The sequence below is a fragment of the Rhinoraja longicauda genome, chromosome 15 (genome assembly GCF_053455715.1).
Source record: "Rhinoraja longicauda isolate Sanriku21f chromosome 15, sRhiLon1.1, whole genome shotgun sequence".
In the NCBI taxonomy this organism is placed as follows: Eukaryota; Metazoa; Chordata; class Chondrichthyes; order Rajiformes; family Arhynchobatidae; genus Rhinoraja; species Rhinoraja longicauda.
In genome coordinates, this window is record NC_135967.1 from 38814143 (window position 1) to 38838822 (window position 24680).

At 40.8% G+C, this 24680-nt stretch overlaps 1 protein-coding gene across 2 annotated transcripts in view; it reads left to right on the plus strand.

The window, feature by feature from the left end:
• The window catches only part of mtmr8 (myotubularin related protein 8), a 32851-nt gene that overhangs the window by 1189 nt on the left and 6982 nt on the right, over positions 1-24680 (plus strand). The window contains exons 2-13 of one of the 2 annotated variants that reach the window (XM_078412526.1): positions 4624-4746; positions 5330-5492; positions 8952-9109; positions 12256-12384; positions 12469-12603; positions 13794-13926; positions 14867-14976; positions 15536-15661; positions 17186-17235; positions 18722-18922; positions 20919-21047; positions 22331-22457. In XM_078412526.1, coding sequence (XP_078268652.1) covers positions 4624-4746; positions 5330-5492; positions 8952-9109; positions 12256-12384; positions 12469-12603; positions 13794-13926; positions 14867-14976; positions 15536-15661; positions 17186-17235; positions 18722-18922; positions 20919-21047; positions 22331-22457 — 1584 coding nt within the window. Of the gene's footprint in view, positions 1-4623; positions 4747-5329; positions 5493-8951; positions 9110-12255; positions 12385-12468; positions 12604-13793; positions 13927-14866; positions 14977-15535; positions 15662-17185; positions 17236-18721; positions 18923-20918; positions 21048-22330; positions 22458-24680 lie in introns of those variants that run through there. The other variant, XM_078412527.1, reaches the window with a different exon arrangement.

Here is a 24680-nt window from a genome sequence, read left to right on the forward strand (position 1 = left end):
CCCCCTCACCCTCCCCCCTCCCCCCTCCCCTCCCCCCTCACCCTCCCCCCTCACCCTCCCCCCTCCCCTCCCCTCCCCCCTCCCCTCCCCCCTCACCCTCCCCCCTCACCCTCCCCTCCCCCCTCACCCTCCCCTCCCCCCTCACCCTCCCCTCCCCCCTCACCCTCACCCTCCCCCCTCACCCTCACCCTCACCCTCCCCTCCCCTCCCCCCTCACCCCCCTCCCCTCCCCTCCCCCCTCACCCCCTCCCCCCCCCCCCCTCCCCCTCCCCCCTCCCCCTCCCCCCCCCCCCCCCCTCCCCCTCCCCCCCCCCCCCCTCCCCCTCCCCCCCCCCTCCCCCTCCCCCCCCCCTCCCCCTCCCCCTCCCCCTCCCCCCCCCCCCCCTCCCCCTCCCCCCCCCCCCCCTCCCCCTCCCCCCCCTCCCCCTCCCCCCCCCCCCCTCCCCCTCCCCCCCCTCCCCCTCCCCCCCCTCCCCCCCCTCCCCCCCTCCCCCTCCCCCCCCTCCCCCTCCCCCTCCCCCCCCTCCCCCTCCCCCTCCCCCCCCTCCCCCTCCCCCTCCCCCCCCCCTCCCCCTCCCCCCCCTCCCCCTCCCCCCCCTCCCCCTCCCCCCCCTCCCCCTCCCCCCCCTCCCCCTCCCCCTCCCCCTCCCCCCCCTCCCCCTCCCCCCCCTCCCCCTCCCCCTCCCCCCCCTCCCCCTCCCCCTCCCCCCCCTCCCCCTCCCCCTCCCCCCCCTCCCCCTCCCCCTCCCCCCCCTCCCCCTCCCCCTCCCCCCCCTCCCCCTCCCCCCCCCTCACCCTCACCCTCCCCCTCCCCCCCCCTCACCCTCACCCTCCCCCCTCACCCTCCCCCCTCAGCCACCCTCCCCTCCCCCCCTCATCCCCCCTCCCCCCCCCTCATCCACCCTCCCCCCCTCATCCACCCTCTCCCCCTCATCCACCCTCTCCCCCTCATCCACCCTCTCCTCCCCCCCTCATCAGGCAAATGGGACCAATTCATCTTGGTTGGCATGAATGAGACGGGCCAAATGGCCTGTTACTCTGACTATAATATCCAAGAATTTTGCAGAATTACAGCTCTTGGTATTTATTTTATAATACGCTCCTCCGGCTTTATTGATTGAAAAATCAAACTTGTGTATCTGGCCAGACCTGAGTTTATCATCTAATACCAAGGCTCGTAACATTGTTCCTCTCCACTGCCTCAGCACATTTGCCTGAAAGCTTATATGTGCACCAGATAGTTTTTAGTGGATGATTTATGCATTATAAAAATGGTGCAAGACCCAATTTCGAGTCCCTTGATTTTCAAATTTTTTACCTCCTTTCATAACGCTGTAAAGATAGTCTCTTATATTCTGGTCAGGTTGTACTTAGAAAGCTAAGTTGGACAAACTATGCTATAAAGAGGACAAAGAAGCAATGTGGAAAGTCCAAACAATGTTTAGATGGTATCAGAATTTAAAAAAACAACTATGAGGAAAGATTGGAGGGATAAGAGACCTGGCTTTTAGATAATAAACTGATTAGAAGTGAGCTGATATTGATCTTTAAAATTCAGGATTCAATGGAGATGGTGACGGAGGCAAGGATGTTTTTGGTCTGCTTATCTAGAAATGCCACATGAGGTCTTTCCACATCCAGAATGAACTGACCCATAAGCAGACTGCCACTTTCACTGGGCCTAAGCATGCAGGTCCTGGGAGTAAATGGGGGCAACATTGATTAAATGTCATTAAATGTTTTGACAGCTGGCAAACTTCGTCTTCAACTTTGTCAGGTTGGTCTAAAATTAAGTTTGAAATATATAAATGTCTGTTATTCAATAACTTATTAAAAATATTAATGTAAATAATTGAAAAAGTTAATTGAAATACTATATAGAAAGACAAGGAACTGCAGATACTGGAATTTTGAGCAAAGAAAGAATACATGGCATTTTATGGTATTTTACTTTTGCAACTAGAAATATATTGCTTTGTGTGACAAAGCTACATGGCAATAAATAAATAAATAAATAGAAATCTGTGATTATCACGAAGATGGACACAAAGCTGGAGTAACAGCTGCAAAGAGTGGGATTAAACGGGTCCTTTTCGGAATGGCAGGCAGTGACTAGTGGGGTACCGCAAGGCTCAGTGCTGGGACCCCAGTTATTTACAATATATATTAATGATTTGGACGAGGGAATTGAATGCAACATCTCTAAGTTTGCGGATGACACGAAGCTGGGTGGCAGTGTTAGCTGCGAGGAGGATGCTAGGAGGCTGCAGAGTGACTTGGATAGATTAGGCAAGTGGGCAAATGCATGGCAGATGCAATATAATGTGGATAAATGTGAGGTTATCCACTTTGGCGGCAAGAACAGGAAAGCAGAGTATTACCTGAATGGCGGCCAATTAGGAAAAGGGAAGATGCAACGTGACCTGGGTGTCATAGTGCACCAATCATTGAAAGCAAGTGTGCAGGTGCAGCAGGCAGTGAAGAAAGCGAATGGTATGTTAGCATTCATAGCAAGAGGATTTGAGTATAGGAGCAGGGAGGTTCTGCTGCAGTTGTACAGGGCCTTGGTGAGACCGCACCTGGAGTATTGTGTGCAGTTTTGGTCTCCTAATCTAAGGAAAGACATTCTAGCCTTAGAGGGAGTACAGAGAAGGTTCACCAGATTGATCCCTGGGATGGCAGGACTTTCATATGAAGAAAGACTGGATAGACTAGGCTTATACTCGCTGGAATTTAGAAGACTGAGGGGGGATCTTATAGAAACATATAAAATTCTTAACGGGTTGGAGAGGCTAGATGCGGGAAGATTGTTCCCGATGTTGGGGAAGTCCAGAACCAGGGGTCACAGCTTAAGGATAAGGGGGAAGTCTTTTAGGACCGAGATGAGAAAACATTTCTTCACACAGAGTGGTGAGTCTGTGGAATTCTCTGCCACAGAAAGTAGTTGAGGCCAGTTCATTGGCTATATTTACGAGGGAGTTAGATGTGGCCCTTGTGGCTAAAGGGATCAGGGGGTATGGAGAGAAGGCAGGTACAGGTTACTGAGCTGGATGATCAGCCATGATCATATTGAATGGCGATGCAGGCTCGAAGGGCCGAATGGCCTACTCCTGCACATATTTCTATGTTTCTATGGGCAGGCAGAATCTCTGGGGAGAAGGAATGGGTGAATTTTCGAGTCGAGACCCTTCAGATTATCATTTTCTTGTTGGGCATTTGTACCTACAAGGGCTGTATAAACATTAAAGATAAAATCTCTGACATATTAATGTTACTTTTCTACTCTGATAAATGGTATTTTGTTGAAGTGTTTTTGTTGCTATACTTTTTATATTTGTACTATGGTAGAAAACAAGATATACTCATTCACTTCAGTGTCAATTGTTTATAAACAACATTTTCTCTTCTACATTGTTGTCTACAAATATTCTCCTTTGTTGTTGATGAGGAGCACTCATTGAATGCAGCAAAGTTTATTTTAAATTGAGATGCTATCAATCCAAATCTATTTGATCTTTTATCTGTTGTATTATTTGCAATATGTATAAAGCATATTTAAAATGATACCATGCTTCATAGAGTATAAGAAAATAACTGCAGATGCTGGTACAAATCAAAGGTATTTATTCACAAAATGCTGGAGTAACTCAGCAGGTCAGACAGTATCTCAGGAGAGATGGAATGGGTGACGTTTCGGGTCGAGCTCTGACAGCTTTGCTGATAAACTAAAAAAAACATTTTGAACAAACACTCAGTTTGACAGCCTCCCTTGTATGAAAATATAAAATTGCTAAGTAAATGTCGTCACTATTGTTGGCAAAGCTTCTGCTTCAGATTGATCTGCATAGTCATAGTGATAAATTAAAAAGCAGACCAGTGGCTGAATTGAGTTAGGAATAGGCCTTATCATTAGATGGAGGGGGATTAGAAGGAAGACAATACGATACAGATAGACACAAGGAACTGCAGATGCTGGAATTTAGAGTAAAAAAACACAAAATGCTGGATTAACTCAGCAGGTCAGGCAGCATCTGTGGAGAACATGGACAGGTGACATTTTGGGTTGAGTACCTACCCGAAATGTCATCTATCCATGTTCTCCAGTAATGCTGCCTGACCCACTGAGTTACTCCAGCAGTAGTGTATCGATGTTAGTCATTTTCTAGTTAAAACATTCATTCTGATGCCGGATTGTGTAATGTTTGGTTAGTTTGCCGTTATGCCAATTTTCCATTATTTATCTCTGTGTTCACATTTGTAACAAGAAATGCCAGTAAATGTGCCTATCTGCTGCCAATGGCACCACATTGCCTCCATTAGTAGGTTAATGTTCAGCAATATTGGAAATATGCGCCAACGCTTATGATTATAAATATGAACACAGGAATTTTTTATGAGTTTTCCGAAGGCCTTGTCTGGCCGTTTAAATCAACGTAAATCACGCCTTGCTTTTCTCAGGGACATGTTCTCCTTGTAGCTTCCATTTGGCCTAAGCTTATTGCCATCTGTATCTGGCCAGTCTTTATGAATTGCCTGGCAATTAATTCATCCACCGTGAATTTAACAGCTCGAATATTGCAGAAATGTCATCTTAACTTCTAATTTCCCCTTTTTATCTTGCAGGCAGAGTATGTGAAGTTGCTTGACCGGTTTACTTCCAAGAAACCAACATTGGGAACACTTTATTTGACTGCAACACATCTGATATTTGTCGAATCTTCACCGGAGATCCGTAAAGAGACATGGGTATGTAATTACATTTTGCTGCCCACTGCGTTTGTGTTACCTTCTGACTCTGAAAGTAAGAGTACCCAATTTAACTTAAACCTTAGTAGAAACAAGGATCTGCAGTTGCTGGTTTACAAAACAGACACAAAATGCCATAGCATTCCACGAGAACATGGACAATTTCCTAAGTTAAATGACGGGATCAATTTTTCACTAAATTCATGAAGATTTGTTTTGTGAATGCCTAAAGCTAATTTTTTTAAAAAGCAAGGTTAAAACCTTAAATCTTAATTCCTGTTTATTTCTAAATTTCCCTGGTTTCCCATAATCAACGGTGAGATTATGTATTCCGCAATATCCCAATGAGTCATTTAAAGTATTAATTACTAGTGGCAGTCAGGAAAATAAACAATATTTTCCTTTTCCTTTACAAGGTCTATTTTGATTTCTTCCAGCTAACAGTGATATTTGTTTTCAGATTCATTTGATAACTTTATTTGACATGAGAATTAAATACGCCCTGCAGGATTGAAACTGTTGTTGGCATATATTCACAGCAAGACACTTAAAACTAATTTATTTTTAATATTACTTTTTATAGATTTTGCACCATCATATTTCAACAATAGGGAAGCTTCCCCTTACTTCAGCAGGGTGCCCGTTGTTGATTCATTGCAAGAACTTCAGAGTTGCACACTTTGTTATTTCTCGAGAGCGTGATTGTCATGATGTTTACAGTTCACTTCTCAGACTCTCACAGCCAGGTACAGTACATCCTTGTTTAGTTTTTTTATTGTCACACAGACCGAGATACAGTGGAAAGCATTTTTGTTGCGTGCTATCCAGTCAGCAAAAAATATATACATTGATTACAATCAAGCCATCCACAGTGTACAGATACAGGATCAAGGCAAGATAAAGTTTAGTGCAAGGTAAAGTCCAATTAAAGATAGTTCGAAGGTCCCCAGTCAGGTCGATGTGAGGTCATGACCGCTTACTAGTTGGTGATAGAATGGTTCAGTTGCCTGCTAACAGCTGGGAAGAAAATATCTCTGAATCTGGGGATATGTGTTTTCACATTGCTGTACCTTTTGTCTGATGGGAGAGTGGAGAAGAGGGAATGACTGGGGTGATTAGGTTATTGTTTAGCTCTATGATAATATGATTCTCTAACCAGAAGTTTGGATGAACTAGGAGACTCATCGCCTCCTCTGGGCTAAATCTCTGGCATTTAAGACAGTGATTCAGCATCACACAAGAAGTCCAGGTACATCATCTTGAAGGCCACCAAGAGCGTGCGCGGAGAGACAGCTTTGAACCAAGCTGGAGTCACAGAATTTTTTGTTACTTGTAAAAAATTCAGCGGCATCACTGCACACCGATGGCCCTCCTCCATCCAAAGCTCCCCATGCCTTAAATCACCAACCTGCACCAGAATGCTATTGAGATTTGTTGTCATAGAGGAGCAGTCTGATTTAAGAATCTTACGTAGAACACAAAGTGCTGGAGTAACTCAGCAGGTCAGACAGCATCTCTGGAGGATATGGAGAGGCGACGTTTTGGATTGGGACCCATCTTAATGACTTGGACGAAGGTATTAAAAGTACCATTAGCAAATTTGCAGATGATACTAAGTTGGGGGGTAGTGTGAATTGTGAGGAAGATGCAATAAGGCTGCAGGGTGACTTGGACAGGTTGTGTGAGTGGGCGGATACATGGCAGATGCAGTTTAATGCAGATAAGTGTGAGGTTATTCACTTTGGAAGTAAGAATAGAAAGGCAGATTATTATCTGAATGGTGTCAAGTTAGGAGGAGGGGGAGTTCAACGAGATCTGGGTGTCCTAGTGCATCAGTCAATGAAAGGAAGCATGCAGGTACAGCAGGCAGTGAAGAAAGCCAATGGAATGTTGGCCTTCGTAACAAGAGGAGTTGAGTATAGGAGCAAAGAGGTCCTTCTACAGTTGTACCGGGCCCTGGTGAGACCGCACCTGGAGTACTGTGTGCAGTTTTGGTCTCCAAATTTGAGGAAGGATATTCTTGCTATGGAGGGCGTGCAGCGTAGGTTCACTAGGTTAATTCCCGGAATGGCGGGACTGTCGTATGTTGAAAGGCTGGAACGATTGGGCTTGTATACACTGGAATTTAGAAGGATGAGGGGGGATCTTATTGAAACATATAAGATAATTAGGGGATTGGACACATTAGAGGCAGATAGCATGTTCCCAATGTTGGGGGAGTCCAGAACAAGGGGCCACAGTTTAAGAATAAGGGGTAGGCCATTTAGAACGGAGATGAGGAAGAACTTTTTCAGTCAGAGGGTGGTGAAGTTGTGGAATTCTCTGCCTCAGAAGGCAGTGGAGGCCAGTTCGTTGGATGCTTTCAAGAGAGAGCTGGATAGAGCTCTTAAGGATAGCGGAGTGAGGGGATATGGGGAGAAGGCAGGAACGGGGTACTGATTGAGAGTGATCAGCCATGATCGCATTGAATGGCGGTGCTGGCTCGAAGGGCTGAATGGCCTACTCCTGCACCTATTGTCTATTGTCTATCTTCAGGCTGATTGTTGTGGGGGAGAGAAAGCTGGAAAAGAAGTGGGGTGGGACAAAGTAGGATTTAAGAATCTTATGGATGGTTGTGGATGTTTCAATTGATAACCCTCACCTGAATTTGACAAAGTTCAGTTCAATAAAAAAATCTTAGGATACTTGGTAGATCAGAAAAACATGATATGGAACAAAACTTGGCATTTTTAATTGTAGTTTATACACCGATCAGCCAAAACATTATGACCACCTGCCTAATATGCTGTTGGTCTTCCGTGTGCCGCCAAAACAGCGCTGACCCGCCGAGGCATGGACTCGTCAAGACCCCTGAAGGTGTCCTGTGGTATCTGGCACCAAAACATTAGCAGCAGATCCTTCAAGTCTTATAAGTTGCGAGGTGGAGCCGCCGTGGATCGGACTTGTCAATCCAGCACATCCCACAGATGCTCAATCGGATTGTGATCTGGAGAATCATGTTCCTCAAACCATTTCCAAACAATGTGTGCAGTGTGGCAGGGTGCATTATCGTGCTGAAAGAGGCCACTGCCATCAGGAAATATCATTGCCAAGAAGGGGTGTACCTGGTCTGCAACGATGTTTAGGTAGGTGACACGTGTCAAATTGACTTCCACATGAATGGCCAGACCCAGGGTTTCCCAGCAGAACATTTCCCAGAGCATCACACTCCGTCCACCAGCTTGTCATCTTCCCACAATCAGTTTGGACCAGATGGGATAGCCTTTCGTTGCCCACGTGCATCGATGAGCCTTGGGCGCCCAACACCCTGTTGCCAGTTTGTGGTTTGTCCCTCCTCGGACCACTGTCGGTAGATACTCACCACTGCTGACCGGGAGCACCCCACAAGCCTTGCCGTTTCAGAGATGCTCTGACCCAGTTGTCTGGCCATAACAATTTTGCCCTTGTCAAAGTCGCTCAGGTCTACTCCTGCCCATTTCTCCTGCATCCAACACATCAACTTCAAGAACTGACTGTTCACTTGCTGCCCAATCAGTCAGAGAGTTGTAAATCTGTGGAATTCTCTGCCTCAGATGGCAGTGGAAGCCAATTTTCTGGATGCTTTCAAGAGAGAGCTAGATAGAGCTCTTAAAGATAGCGGAGTCAGGGGGTATGGGGAGAAGGCAGGAACGGGGTACTGATTGAGAATGATCAGCCATGATCACATTGAATGGCGGTGCTGATTCGAAGGTCTGAATGGCCTACTCCTGCACCTATTGTCTATTGTCAATATATCCCACCCCTTGACAGGTGCCATTGTAACAAGATAACCAATGTTATTCACTTCACCTGTCAGTGGTCATAATGTTTTGGCTGATCGGTGTATATGTATATAATTGTTGATACAATACGATAGAACTTTATCGCAGGAGGGAAATTGATCTGCCGACAGTCATAAAACACAACAAGATACATGGAACATGAAATTAAAGAGATGAGTGGAAAGTCCAGGATTTGGGATGTGCAAAGATTGGGGAAGGGGCTGGGGGGGGAGGGGAGGGGAATCGGTCTACCCCACGACAGAAAGGGGAGGAGTTGCACAGTTTGACAGCCACAGGGAAAAGGGTCTCTTGTGGCGTTCTGTGCTGCATGGTTAAGGACATACCTTTTTCCCCACCAATGTTTTAACATTTAATAACTTTCCATCAAAATTGTTTCTATTTCAGTGGAGTATGAGGAGCTTTATGCTTTCTCGTACAACCCTAAGCAGAAGGAAATGGACAGAGGCATAGGTTGGAAAATGATAAATATAAGGGAAGAATTTCAACGAATGGGAGTACCTAATGCGCATTGGGAACAGACTGATATAAATGAAAATTATGAGGTGAGTAATGGTGATTTGCACATTTCTTGTTAGCCAGTTATGTCCATGATTCAATAAGATCACAGTTCCCAAATAGCTGAGACAACCTGTGGGAGGCGACATATTGCTTTCCCCAAGATGGCTTCTATTTTCTGCTTGCCAAATTTCAAAGTAACTTTTGAGCATTTCTCTTGTTCCCGATCAAAATCATGTTATGTACAAATACAAATCATGTAATACAAATAGTGTTCCCCAATTCATCAGCCATGTCATATCCAATTTGCATTGTGAAAAAAGGCTTTATAAAATAACAATCTGTACTTGGAAATAAAAAAGGGGAAAAACTCGGTTACAGTTTGACTCACTTTCCTATTTACTCATTCCAGATAGTGTGGATATTGGCATCAAATAAGTTTGGTGTTCTCTCTAGTCACCTTCTAACACTGTCAAGATTTATACAGGTAGTTCTGCTATAATGCGGTAGTTCCATTATTAAGAAACGTGGTGTTATAGAAGATCGCATTATAAAACCATTGGTCAATGGGGAAAGTGGGGTTAGGAACGAGAGAGTTTCACACTCACAATAACAAAGTTATTTTTCCCTGTAGGATTTTCAAAAATAGAGGTGTTTTTTAATTGCTGTAAGTTAATTTTTGTTACAGCAATAAAAATACTAATGGCTGAATGTTACATTGTTTAATAGAATATCATTGCACAAGTAAGTATCAATAGAATTCAATGGTCTCCCATGGTGAAAGTAGCTTTATTCTTAAGAGGCAATGGTGTTTGATTTCTGTGGGAGGCCACATTTTGCTTTCCCAAGGTGGCTTTTATTTTCTGCTTGCCAACTTCCGAAGCAACTTTTAAGCTGTTTTCTTGTTCCTGACCAAAATCGTGTTGTGTACAAAACCAAATCATGTAATATAAATAGTTTTCCCTAGGTCATCAACCGGGTCATATCCAATTTACTGTGTGAAAACGGGCATTATAGTAGAACTACCTGTATTTGGAAATAATCCATTTGATTCGAGGTTTCGGAAGGCAGCCGATCTAAAACTATACATATGGGGAGAAGGCAGGAACGGGGTACTGATTGAGAATGATCAGCCATGATCACATTGAATGGCGGTGCTGGCTCGAAGGGCCGAATGACCTCCTCCTGCACCTATTGTCTATTGTCTATAACACAGCGAGAATGAGTGCCCCTGGAGTAATAACAGAATCGTACAGATTCTTAATGTAACATTAAATTATTTTCAACCCAGGCACAAAATAAGCCTAAATCTAAATAATACAATGTCTTCAACATACTTTTATGTTTTTTTAAGTTGTTTTTGGTAATGTTCTGCATTTCCTGGAATCTTGACTTTTGAAGCTGCCTTCTTTGTTTGTTGGAGCTGAATTAATATCCTGTTTGGTGTTTTGGTGGATTTCCAAACTGGAATTTCACTTTCCTACTGGCAGTGATAAGTTAATTTCAGCAAAACGTGCATTCAATTTGACTAACTTGTTTATGTTGACCTTGTTATTTCATTTCTGCCAGTATTAGCATTGAACAAGTTTCCAAGTAGTTAATAGTACAGTAGTTAATTTAAGTAGCCTGATAAGGTCATGGAATCTTATTCAAAAACAACTTTGAAAAGGAAATAAGATCAACTGCTGACTTAGAAAAATATGCAGGAATGAAATTAATTGGCATGGATTTACTGGGTTGAATGGCAGGCTAATAGTGGAATCATTTTACATGTCCCTTAAAAGGGACCTAGTCTAAAATCTGTCATGTTTTTATTTACACAAGCTTTGTTACGTTTTGCTGATTCAATTTGTTGAACTAATCAAACCACTTCTTGATTATTTGGTGAAAAAAAAACTTTCAGCTTTCCAGTAGCTGACATTCCTGATGTGAATATAAAACTTTAACGAGTTTAAGACTTTACAGTTCATTGGATTGTCAGATGTAGTTTCGAATGCCATTCTTCAAATTTGAATTGAAGAATTTAATCTGCTTCTGAAGTCTGGAGTTCAATTTAGTTTTGTCTGGAACATCTGGAATAAAGATATAAACAAATCTGCAATTTATTATATTTTAAGACTTTGTAAAACATTTCTTCCATGCCTCGTACTAATGATCGGTGCTTAAGTATGTCTTCAATTCTTCTAAAGAGATATTGTAAGTACAATATCTTGCAATGCAGCCTAATCCAAAGGTGAGCAGAAAAATGTATATTATACTTGACATAAATCCTCTCGCAACTGTGTACACTTTAGATATCAGAAGAATAAATATTCAAAGCCTTGAAACCAGCGGGAATGAGAATTCCTGGAGGTATTCTCAGGCTCCTGTTCAGTGACGGAGATATACATGTTAAAAACAGGCCCTTCGGCCCAATGTGTCTGTGCCAACCATCGAGTAGCCATTTTTACATGAATCCTAGTCTAGTACATTGTATATTCTATTTGATAAGAGAAGCTTTTATGGTTAAAGTGATAGTCATAGAGCACGAAAACCAGCCAAGGGCAGTTGGGCAGTCTAGGAATTTATTCCTTGGAGCACAGAAAGATGAGGGATGGTCTTACGGAGGTGTATAAGATCATGAGGGGGATAGATAGGTATAGCTAGATGTTGGCCAACATGGACAAGTTGTGACGAAGGGCCTGTTTCTGTCCTCCATGGCTCTATGACTCCCCCAATTCAAGTTTTCCCCAATTCAAGTTTTCCCCAAGGTTAGAAACAAGGAACTGCAGATGCTGGTTAATGCACAAAAGGATACAGAGTGCTGGAGTAACTCAGCAGGTCAGGCAGAATCTCTGGAGAACATGGACAGGTGACGTTTGGGTTGGGACCCTTCAGGCCGATTGGATTGATATGTGGAAGGTCTGAAGAAGGATCTCGATCCGAAATGTCACCTATCCACATTCTCCAGAGATGCTGCCTGACCTGCTGAGTTACTCCAGCACTTTGTGTCCTTTTATTTACCTCAAGGTTATCGTAGTAAGTTCTTTTTAACTACATTTTGAAATATGAATTGTCTACATGAAGTATTTTCAACTTTTCTTTAGCTTTATACTTTGATAACAACAATCCTTTTATTGTAGTGTTGATCAGTTTTATGAAAATTTATATTTGTTACATTCTACTGTGTAATATTGTTTTGATTTTTTTCTAGACCTGTAACACTTATTCATCAAGTCTGTACACACCAAGGGAAGCCACCAATCCAACAATAGTGGGGAGCTCAAAGTTCAGAAGTAAAGGACGATTTCCTGTTCTTTCTTACTTTTTCAAGGACAACAATGTGGGTATCTTTGTAGATAAGTGAACTTTGCTAATTTAAAATTATTTTCTTCCATCTTATTCCTTGATAATTATGTTTCAACAGGCTGCCATCTGTAGGTGCAGTCAGCCACTATCAGGATTCAGCACCAGGTGTGTGGAAGATGAGCAAATGCTACAAGCCATCAATAGTTCCAATCCAAACAGTTCTTTCGTATATGTGGTGGATACCAGACCAAAGGTATTTTACTTTGCCAGTTGTTCATTCAAGACTGCGTACAAGTCACTCAGTTGATACGTCACGATTTTCAGATTTTGTTTTGCAATTAATACCAAAATTCACCGACGATATCCTGTCCTCAGTGAGAGGACAGGATCAAATACCATTGTCAAAGCATTTCATTGTCATCACTGGGAAACCTGTTAATTATGTCACGAGCAAATATCACTTAACTGCAATTCAAATTTATTCTTGAGTTAATTATGAGTGCTCAAATCTATAGATTGAGGACCGGTGATCAAATTATGCAAATGATGAATAAGCAGGTAAAGTCATTTTAAGTGACACAGAAGCAAAGGACTCTCAATGGTGGAATATGACATAAAAGCAAAATTACTGAAAACACTTGGCAAGCAGGGCAACATTTGCCAGGAAAGAGTTCGTGCTCCATCAGAACTTGTTAGTCATCAGCCTGCAACATTTAATTCTACCAATAGAAGCTGCCTGCTTTGCTATTTCCAGGATTTTTTTGTTTGAATTGCCTTTTAAATGATTTTGTACTGCACGACATTAAGGCAATATGAAGAATGACTTGCTAAAGTTTGAAACCTAATTTTAAAATTTACCTTGATCTTCAGTAGGCTAAATTGTCAATGATGCTGTAGTTGCTGGAATAAAAAAATAAAAAATAGAAAGTGCTGGAAATAGTCAACTGGGGTGGCACAATGACGCGGCAGTAGAGTTGCTGCCTTACAGCGCCAGAGACCTGGGTTCAATCCTGACTGCCTCATGTGCGTCCGGAGTTTGTACGTTCTTCCTGTGATCGTGTGGGGTTTTTCTGGGTGGTCCGGTATCCTCCCAAATTACAAAGACGTGCAGGTTTGTAGGCTAATTGGCTTCTGTAAATTGTCCCTGGTGTGTGGGATAGAACCAGTGTACGTGTGTTTGTTGGTAGATGTGGATTCGTTGGGCAAAAAGGGCCTATTTCCACGATCTATCTCTAAACTAAACTAAACTGATCAAGCAATCAGCTTGAAGATTTAAATCTATCAACAGATGCTACCTGGCTTCAATATTTTCTGCATTTCTTGTTATGTTGATAACTTTTGCAGGAGGATTATTCAATTTGTGCTTCATTGACTCAATAGAAAATAAAAATCCATGCATAGGAATTATTAAGCTGTGTGTTGCTGATTTATATTTTTTGTTAGCTGAATGCCATGGCAAATCGAGCTGCTGGGAAAGGGTATGAAAATGAAGATAATTACTCCAACATTAGGTTCCAGTTTGTTGGTATTGAAAACATACATGTGATGAGGAATAGCTTGCAAAAGCTTTTAGAAGGTAATTTACCTTTTTACTTCCACCATTGTTTAAAAAAAGCTCCAGTTTCCTCCCACATCCCAAAGACGTGGGGACTTTAGGTTAATCGGCTTCAATAAGTGTGTGTGGGGAGCGAATGCAAAAATGGGCTAACAGAACTCAGTGTGAACGGGCAATTGATGGTTAGTGTGGACATGGTGGGCCGAAGGGCCAGTTTCCATGCTGTATCACTAAACTAAACTTTTGTATTTGTTGGCTTAAAAATTGTTTAGAAAATAACTTAAATACAGAATTATTTTTAGTTGCTGGGGCTTAAACTGCTAACACATCAATGATATAAGGGCAGCACAGTGGTGCAGGAGTAGACCTGCTGCCTCACAACACCAGAGACCTGGGTTCGATCCTGAACTCTGGTGTCCGTGTGGATTTTGCATGTTCTCCCCGTGACTGGTTTCTTTCGGATGCTCCTGTTTTCTCCCACATCCCAAAGATGTGAGGGTTTGTAGGTTAATTGGTCTCTGTAAAATTGCCCCAGGCATGCAGGAAAATGGAATAACATAGAACTAGTGTAAACAGGTGTGTCGAAGGACTTGTTTCCAAGATGTAACTCCATGCTGTAACTAAACTACCATTGTATGCAAATTGCTCTCAACAATTATGTTTATTTTAAAATATTGTCATTGCATCCATTTTTATCTGCAATATTGCTCTAGAATACTCTGCATTAATTTTGAAGGATTAGATTCGTTTCCTTTAGAAAAGAAGATATGTAATTGCAAAGAATATTATGAAGAAGCTGAAATAAGTAGTTAAAAATCAATAAAACAGAAAATTATGATGAACTAATAATCACCTTTATGTGTGCGAGCCTCAAACAGCATATGTCTTTATTTGTGTCACTGGGCAAGAGGCAAATAAAATAATGTTGAAATATAAATGAAGGGAATGATTTTATTTTTAGTATGTGAGCTGAAAACGCCTTCAATGAGTGACTTTCTCACGGGCTTGGAAAACTCTGGCTGGCTGCGGCATATTAAAGCTGTCATGGATGCTGGTTTCTTTATATCAAAGGTAATGGCTTGTTTTTTTTAATATGTCGGTATTCATGCAGATGTTGAATCCTTTTATACAACGATTCAGTGGCAGAGCCACTAATAGAGCTATGTAAACCTGAGAAACACGTATCGAACTTTCTCTATATTTTCTAAGGCTGCTGTAAAAATGTACTACTTTATAGCTAGTTTTCCAGGTTGTTCTAGCCTCTTCAAGCAAAAACTTTCAAATCACCAGTATTTTGCCCAAATTTGTACATCCTTTATTGCCATAACACATGGAGAAACATTTCTTGAATCATAATTGTGAAATAATGTATTCTAAAAGTAGTATTTCCTGTAAAAATCTCCTCCTGTTATTAATAAAAGCTTTTCACTCTGCCTCGGCACACATGACAATAATAAACTAAACTGTTAGTATAACAAATTAAGACATTTCTATTTATAGTATTTTCAAATTGTCCTAAAATAAAGCAAAGTAATTGGGAAAAATTTGTTGTGTGATTCAAATTTTCATAAAATGTATTATAAGATATTTATAAAGAACTTCATGTTCATAACTCTTTTCCTGATTCCAGGCAGTGGCTGAAGAAAATGCCAGTGTGTTGGTTCATTGTTCTGACGGGTGGGATCGAACGGTTCAAGTTTGCTCGTTGGCTGGCCTTCTCTTGGACTCTTACTATCGGACTATAAAGGGATTTGTGGTGAGAATTTACCCGACACATTACTGTTTTGGGGGTTTTGATACCTTTGTCCACTGACTTAATCAGACGGACTTGTTTATATTCTGGTGATAAAAATATATTGTGTTATTAATCAAAAATTACTTAACAGATGAAGTAGTTAAAGGATTGGTCTGTGTGGCATCATCGTGTGCAGCCAAGAACTGGATTAGTCATAGAGTTGTATAGCATAGAAACAGGCCCTTCAGCCCACTTTCTCCATGCTAACAAAGTTGGTATATTGGGCAAGCCTTGCAGGTATTTGCTTCCATTTAGTCTATATCCCTCTAAACCCTTCATATCCATCTGTCCAAATGTCTTTTAATTAGTAATCCTATTGAACTATTAATGCATTTTGTGTGGGGTAATGGCTATTGGGATAGGAGATGTGTGGAGAGACAGCAAGGGTCTACAATAAGTCTGTTCATGAAAACATGAGAAGAAAATCTGGACTAGATATGCCTCTTTTTTTGCATTAATTCTTATTATGTCATTAAGAATAATTTACATGGGAGCAAACAAGACATTACTTGTTTTTTGCCTTTATTAGCATATATGTGTAATGCGAAACATGAACATAACATCTGTGCATTTTGGTGGTTGCTTCCCAGTTTTATACTGGAGAAGGGAACCATCTGGATGAGTTGGCCAAGTTGGACAGCAGCTTTTTAATCTCCACATTCAGCGGTGCAGATATTGTTGCTGGAATTTGCTGCTCTGACTCCTTGGTTATGGTGAATGGTAGTGACCTCACATTTTTCTTTCTTCTGTAGAATTCTAACTAACATCTGAAGCATTTTAGGAATCTTCTCAACATAAGTATTTTCAGTGGTCTCTCTTAAAGGTTCATGAGAGCACTTCCTAACTCACACTGTAGATGAAATATTGTCCACAGATTTATGTGAGAACAAAATCAGGAATTTTCTACCTGTGCTATATTCTGAGAGGCAGATTTTAAAAATAACATTGAGGCTTTAAATGAATGAGAAAACTCTGTCAACTTGATTTTGTCAGCGATTGAAACTTGTGAAGAGAGGGACGATGAGGTTGCAGTTATTAGTGTGAGGTAGGATGCAAGTTTTGGAGTGGGGCAAGGATAACAGCAAACAGCACAGGCAGAGTACAACCTTGATGCAGTTGTATAATTAAGGACATTATCCACTGAAGATTAGCAGTTCTACAGGGTGAAATGAGAAGATTTTTGACAACTGGTTGTGAAAGTAAAGGTATGGCTTACAATTGAAGAATTTTGGAATAGGACTGCTGGGCAGATTAAAAAATGATGCCTATGTAAAGAGCATATCTTTTATGTTGAGATTAAAAGAAAATCAGGGGAGTAAATGAAAAGAGTATTAAATTATGTGAATACGGAATAATAAAGGTTTTATTTGAATTTAACGGGAATTGCTCATTTTTCATTACTGATGATTCGGATTCTACACAAAGGATATCAGAAATAATTATTTATCCCTAATGATTTGTCTCTCACTTGCCTTTCTTTTCAAGGTTCTTATAGAAAAAGAATGGATCTCTATGGGACACAAATTTTCTCAAAGGTAATCATGTTGCCTCGTGGACAATTGGGCGATGTATCAAAATAAGGATAGCGGAGTCAGGGGGTATGGGGAGAAGGCAGGAACGGGGTACTGATTGAGAATGATCAGCCATGATCACATTGAATGGCGGTGCTGGCTCGAAGGGCCGAATGGCCTCCTCCTGCACCTATTGTCTATTGTCTATAACCATCATCCTCATTTTCAGATCCTTTTTATGGCACTTGTCCTATTGTATACAACAAGTGAATATATGAGGAAACGTAGAAACATAGAACTACAGATGCTGCTTTATACCAAAGAAAGACACAAAGTGCTGGAGTAACTCAGCGGGTCATGCAGCATCACTGGTAGAAAAAGGATGGGTGGCATTTCTGGTCAGGACCCTTATTCAGACTCTGAAGAAAAGTCCCCACCCGAAATGTCACCCATCCTTTTTCCCCAGAGATGCTGCCTGACCCGCTGAGCCTCGTGTGAAAATCTGACTTCGCAGCAGTAGGTCACTTACTCCCTCAAGCCTGTACTGCCGTTTAATAAGAGTGTGGCTATTTGACCTCATCTATATTCCCACCACCCATTGCTTAATAAATATCTATCTATCTTTGCTTAATAAAATTCAAAAACTCTGCTAATACAGCCCTTTGAGAAAATGAGCCCCACAGACTCAAAGCTCTCAGAAACAAATTGACTGCATTATTTTTCAAAGGGGACTACTTATTCTAAATACTTCCCCCATCCACCCTGTCAAGATCACTCAAGATCATGTATGTTTCATTCACATCTAAACTCCAGTGAATATGATCTCAGCCTTATCAACTTTCCCTTAAGGCAAACTGCCCACTCCAGGTATTGGTCTGTAAACTTTCAATGAACTGCTGACAACTCATTCACACCCTTGCTTTAATAAGGAGACCAGCACTCTAGATAGGTCGCAGCAATACTCGATGTAACTGGATCATAACCCCCCCCCCCTTTCGTATTCAATTTCCCCCAGGCATTTTACTTTCTTAACTACTTTCTACAATTACTTTCTTAATTCTTGCTGTAACTGCATTGGTAGCCCTCTGTGCGAATTTTGCACTTGGAAGTAAGAACAGAAAATGCTCCAAACTCTCAGTAGGTCACACAGAAGCATCATCGAGTCATACAGCATGGAGAAAAAGCCCTTTTGCTGAACTCGTTCATGCCGACCACAATGCTCATCAAAGCTAGTACCATGTGTATGCATTTGACCCTTTTCCCTCTAAATCTTTCCTATCCATGAACCTGTTCAAATGTCTTTTAAACGTCTTATTGTACCTGCCTCAATCACTTCTGGCACATTGTTCCCAAAAACAAACTACAATAAAAACAAATGGGAGGAAACTCACGCAGTCGCGGGAAGCTTCAGGTCAAATAAAGCAGTTAGAGCAGATGATATATATTTTAAATATTTCATTTTAAAGTTGTGGTTTTTTAAAAAACTCGTTTTCCCCATTATCTTTTGCAGATGTGGCCATCTAGATAGTGACCCTAAGGAGGTTTCACCTGTGTTTACTCAATTTATCGAATGTGTTTGGCATCTGATGGAACAGTTTCCATGCTCTTTTGAGTTTAACGAGATGTATCTGCTGGAGATCCATGACCACATCTACTCCTGTCAGTTTGGTAACTTCATTGGAAACTCCCAGAAAGAACGTCAAGAGTTAAAGTGAGCTTAATGTAAACATTTACATTATGAAACGACTCGACTATAAGGCGGCACGGTGGCGCAGCGGTAGAGTTGCTGCCTTACAGCGAATGCAGTGCCAGAGACTCAGGTTCGATCCCGACTACGGGTGCTGTCTGTACAGAGTTTGTGCGTTCTCCCCGTGACCTGCGTGGGTTTTCTCCGAGATCTTCGGTTTCCTCGCACACTCCAAAGACGTACAGGTTTGTAGGTTAATTGACTGGGTAAATGTAAAAATTGTCCCTAGTGTGTGTAGGATAGTGTTAATGTGCGGTGATCGCTGGGCGGCGCGGACCCGGTGGGCCGAAGGGCCTGTTTCTGCGCTGAATCTCTAAATCTAAAAAAACCAAATCTAGACCAGTACCATTGTGGGTTTGAAGCCCAATTTGGTTTTATGCTTATTGGTTATTGTTTAGTTTAGATATACAACGTGGAAACGGGCCCTTTGGCCCACCGAGTCCGCCTCGACCAGCGTCTCCGTACACTTACACTATCCTACACACACGAGGGACAATTTGCAATTATGCCAAGTCAATTTACATACAAACCTGCACGTCTTTGGAGTGTAGGAGGAAACCGGAGAAAACCCATGCAGGTCACGGGGAGAACATACAAACTCTTTACAGACAAACACCCGTAGTCTGGATCGAACCCAGGTCTCTGGCCACTATGCCGCCCCACCATTACGTTGTATTGAATTGTCTTTGGATCCTAGCAACTTAATTTTAAGGCCTTATAATAAACAGTTCCCCCCTTTGAAGCATGGCTTGCCTGATAAAGTATATAAAGTGATGAGAGGCATAGTCAGGTAGACAGTCAGAACTTTTTCCCACAGGGATATATAAAATAGTCGAGGGCATAGCTTTACGGTGAGAGGTGCAAAGTTTAAAGGAGATGTGCAGGGCAATTTTAATTTACAGGGAGAGAGATGGGTGCCTGGAATGCGTTGCCGGGGTGGTAGTGGAGGTGGATACGATAGTGGCATTTTCGAGGCTTTTGGATAGGCACATGGATATCCAGGGAATAGAGGGACATGGATCACATGCATGTAGATAAAAGTTTGTCGTGATCATGTTCAGCATAAACATGGGCTGAAGAGCTTTTTCCTGCGATATACTGTTCTGTATTTTTGCATCAAATACAACAAATATCCTGACTGACATTAATTGTTTTACATTGGAAACATCGGGTGAGAAACAAAGTAGTACATTTTTTCTGTGTAAGGAACAGTACTGTTGAGCCATCACGATTGGAACTCCTAGTTAATAGAGCTTTAGCTGACATGGGCCGTAGCAACTGGAGTGCCACAGATTTTTTTTTAGATTTAGAGATACAACGCGGAAACAGGCCCTTCGGCCCACCGGGTCCGCGCCGCCCAGCAATCCCCGCACGTTAACACTATCCTACACTCCCTAGAGACAATTTTTACATTTGGCCAGCCAATTAACCTACATACCTGTACGTCTTTGGAGTGTGGGAGGAAACCGAAGATCTCAGAGATCTCGGAGAAAACCCACGCAGGTCATGGGGAGAACTCCGTACAGACTGCGCCCATAGTCAGGATCGAACCTGAGTCTCCGGCGCTGCATTCGCTGTAAGGCAACAACTCTACTGCTGCGCCACCGTGCTGCCACCAGATCGCCTCGTGATGTTGACAAGAAAATAAGTCCCATTCCTAAATGCTTTTAATTCTCAACTGGTTGCATCTATGTGCTGCCAGATGAAATCTGAATTTGTTATTTCTTTGATGCTCTCAATAATTGTCGATCACAATTACTAAATGGGTATTTGAATGAGATGGATGGAGTTAAAGTGCACAGACGCTTGTGCTTCATTCAAATGTGATCTCCTACGGAGAGGACAATTTGATTTAAACGCAATGGCACTTGTTAACTTCTCGTCAATGAATAAAAAATTAGTCATCTACTTAGATGTTATGATTTCTTATATAATTTTAGATATTTTCTTGTGATGACAGAATACAAGAAAGGACTCATTCCTTGTGGCCATTTCTGCTGGAGAAGCAGTACCAGTACCGGAATCCCCTGTATAAGCCCAGTGCAATTAATACTGTATTGAAACCTAATACTGCCCCTTTTAACTTCAGGTAAGTGTGAATCTGAAACTTAAACTTTTTTTTTGTTTTGGTTTGGTGCTATCTCTTTTTTTTTTTTTAAATGTGGAAAGTAGTTTTATGAGAGGCCGAAAGTTTGTCAGTTGACTTGTAAAGGCGTATCAGAAACAGCATGTCGTGCAGCATTGTAGGAAGGGAAACGGTTTACATTCAAGATCTATCATCAGGATCGGGAAAAGTGAGGTAAACAGGATTCGAGATGCAAGGAAAAGTGAGAGAGGATAAATTTAATGACAAAGGGATAATGGAGAGAGAGGATTGGAAAGTGGCAAACAAGTGAACAGCAGGTTAGTCGGAAGGACTTGCAACTGCAAAATATATTGTGAAATATTGAACAGATCAGGCACCATCTGTGGAGAGAGAATCAAAATTAACACTTCATATCAATTCCTGGAAGGTCTTCTGCACAATTCAGCTTTCCTGGTTTTGTGCCATCTATAATTTTTGGTTTTCGTTTGCTGGTCCTTAAGCTAATGTTGATCTTTGTTAAAACTGGGTTTGAAAGCAAGAAAACAGAAGTCTGGGAGGGTAGGGTAGAGAATTACTGACCAATATCTAGAAGTTTGGATCAAGCTTGCTGTCTGTACAAAGGAGACTGTCAAAGACGTCACTCGATCTGCATTTGATCTTCACACTGTTCTCATTGTAGGCAATGCATGTCATGTATTAAGTAGAAAAAATACAAAAATCTCTCGGCTGGAAAGTGTTTAGTTTTCTAGATGGCTGGAAAAAGAACAGATGTTGCACTACCTGTGGTTGCAGGCAAAAGGGCAGTGAAAAGTGGGATGGATATAGTGGAGTTAAAAGACTGAACTAGAGTGTTCTTTGTCCCTGAAATGTGACTTTGTCACTTGTTCATATTAGTTCTGTGTTATTCCACTTTCACATCCACTCAATACACATTAGAGGCAATTAAGAGGTCAATTAACCTACAAACCCACACATCTTTGGGATGCGGGAGGAAACCAGAGCATCCAGAGGAATCCCACGCAGTCACAGGGAAAATGTGCAAACTACACAGACAGCACCTGATGTCAGGATTAAACTAGAGTGTCTGGCGCTGTGAGGCAGCAACTCCACTAACTACCAGCCACTCTGCCGCCTTTGGGTTAAGTAATTCATGTTCTCGCTGACACACATTGGAAAGAAAAAAATAATAACTTTAAGTTTCTGTTTATTCCATTCTTGGTGAAACTCTTTGGCATTATGAGTTATCATCACAGTTATTTTAAAATATCACTGCTACTTCTCTCTAGGTTCTGGTGTGGAATGTATAATCGTTTTGATAGAGGAATGCAACCAAAACAATCAGTTCTAGAATCTTTACAAGCTGCAATCAAACAGAAGGCAGAACTGGAAGAAACTGTGGAAGATATGAATCAGGTAAAAGGATTTAAAGTTGCTATGCATGGGTACCATAAAAAAAGAGGCTCTAGATTTCAGTTTGCAATCTACACGGTCTTCAAAACAAGAACATATATTTTTTGATGTTTTCATTTGTAATGCAAATAAATGTTCTGCAGTTCCTTGTGCCAACTTATGTATAGAAGAGAATCTAATAACTACTTGCTTATCTGGTGAGTATCGAAATTTGAGCCAGTGTACAACTTGCTCAGTAAGGGTGTCGGGCTATGAGGGCGAAGGCAGGAGAATGGGGTTGAGAGGGAAAGAGTTAGGGGGCATCCGGAAATACATGGATATAACACAAAGGACACAGTGAATAAAATTTCTCTATACGCAGATGACGTATTAATTTATATTACAAAACCAGAAATTAGTATTCCAAACTTATTAAAGCTAATAACCCAATTTGGTTCACTTTCAGGATACAGAATAAATTGGAATAAAAGCGAAATTATGCCAATAAGGGAACATAATAAACAGATAATACAACAATTTCCATTTAAAATAGTAAATGAAAAATTTAAATATCTAGGTATCTATGTAACTAAGATATATACATCATTATTTAAAGCAAATTTCCCCCCATTACTGAACAAACTACATAAGAATATTCAATATTGGAAAACACTCCCTATCTCAATGGTTGGCAAAATTAATGCCATAAAAATGATTTTTTTACCGCAAATATTATACCTTTTTCAGACAATTCCGATATATCTGACAAAAAACTTTTTAAAAAAATTGGACTCTATTGTTAATGATTTTATCTGGGATTATAAGAATCATAGGATAAACAAAAGACACTTGTGTAAATCAAAAATAAATGGAGGCCTGGCTTTACCCAATTTTTTGTTTTATTTCTGGGCAGTTAATATTAAAAATATGAATTTCTGGTTGGAAGAAATAGATCATCAACCAGACTGGTTAAAAATGGAAAAGGAAGATTGTTTACCTTTTGATATTGGTTCGATATTATTTGCTACGTCTAAATTAAACAAAAAAATTTATAGGGAAAACCCTATAATATTTAGTGCTATACGAATTTGGAAACAATTAAAAAAGACATTAAAATTAGATAATTTATCACTTTTTCTTCCAATTGTGAATAATCCTTTGTTTAAGCCTTCATGGGTAGACGGGGGTTTTACACAATGGAAGGATTATGGAATTAAAAATATGGGACAACTTTATAAGGAAGGCACCTTTCTGACATTTCAGGAGTTGCAACAGACTTATGGTCTTCGTGGAAATGATTATTTCAGATATCTTCAACTTAGAGATTATGTAAAATCGAACTCCCAAAATTTTCGAATTAGAAATTCAGAAATTCTTGATGAATGTTGGAACAAACATCCTAATACAGAAAAATTAATATCTTATATATATAATATCTTATTAGACAGTGACATTCCCTCCACGGACTTATACAGACAAAAATGGGAAAAAGAATTAAACCAAGTAATAACGAAAGATACTTGGGAAGAAAGTTTGCAACATATACATCAGTGTTCACTAAACGCCAGACATTCTCTAATACAATTTAAAGTAATACATAGGTTACACTATTCAAAAACAAAACTACATAAAATTTTCCAACATATCTCACCTAAATGTGATAAATGTCAACATTTAGAAGCTACATTATTTCATATGTTTGCAAACTGTATAAAAATTAAAAAATTCTGGGTAAATATTTTTAGCATAATATCTAAAGTAACCAGCACACAATTGGACCCAGATCCAAAATTAATTATACTCGGAATATTAGAATTAAATCAAACATTTAGAACAACACAAAGAAACTTTATTGATTATAGTTTAATAACAGGAAAAAAATTAATTCTAAAATTTTGGAAAGGCACTACGGCCCCCACAATCAAAATGTGGATTATAGAAATGACGGAGACCTTAAACGTGGAAAGAATCAGATTTTCCCTGTTGGACAAACAGGAATTATTCATTGGAACATGGTCTCCTTTTATTGATTACTTAAAGGGTCAGAATAGTTCAGCACAGGAACCTGACTAGCACTCGGACTAAAGAATGGATGAAATGCTATACTTTGAAATGTACGAATATATCTCGAATGAAGTTTTTGTTATTTTAATAAATTTTTCCATTCTTCTTTAACTAACTTTGTCCTTATCCTTTTTTTTTTTTTTTTTTTTTTTTTTTTTTTTAAATTTGTTTTTGTTTTTATTT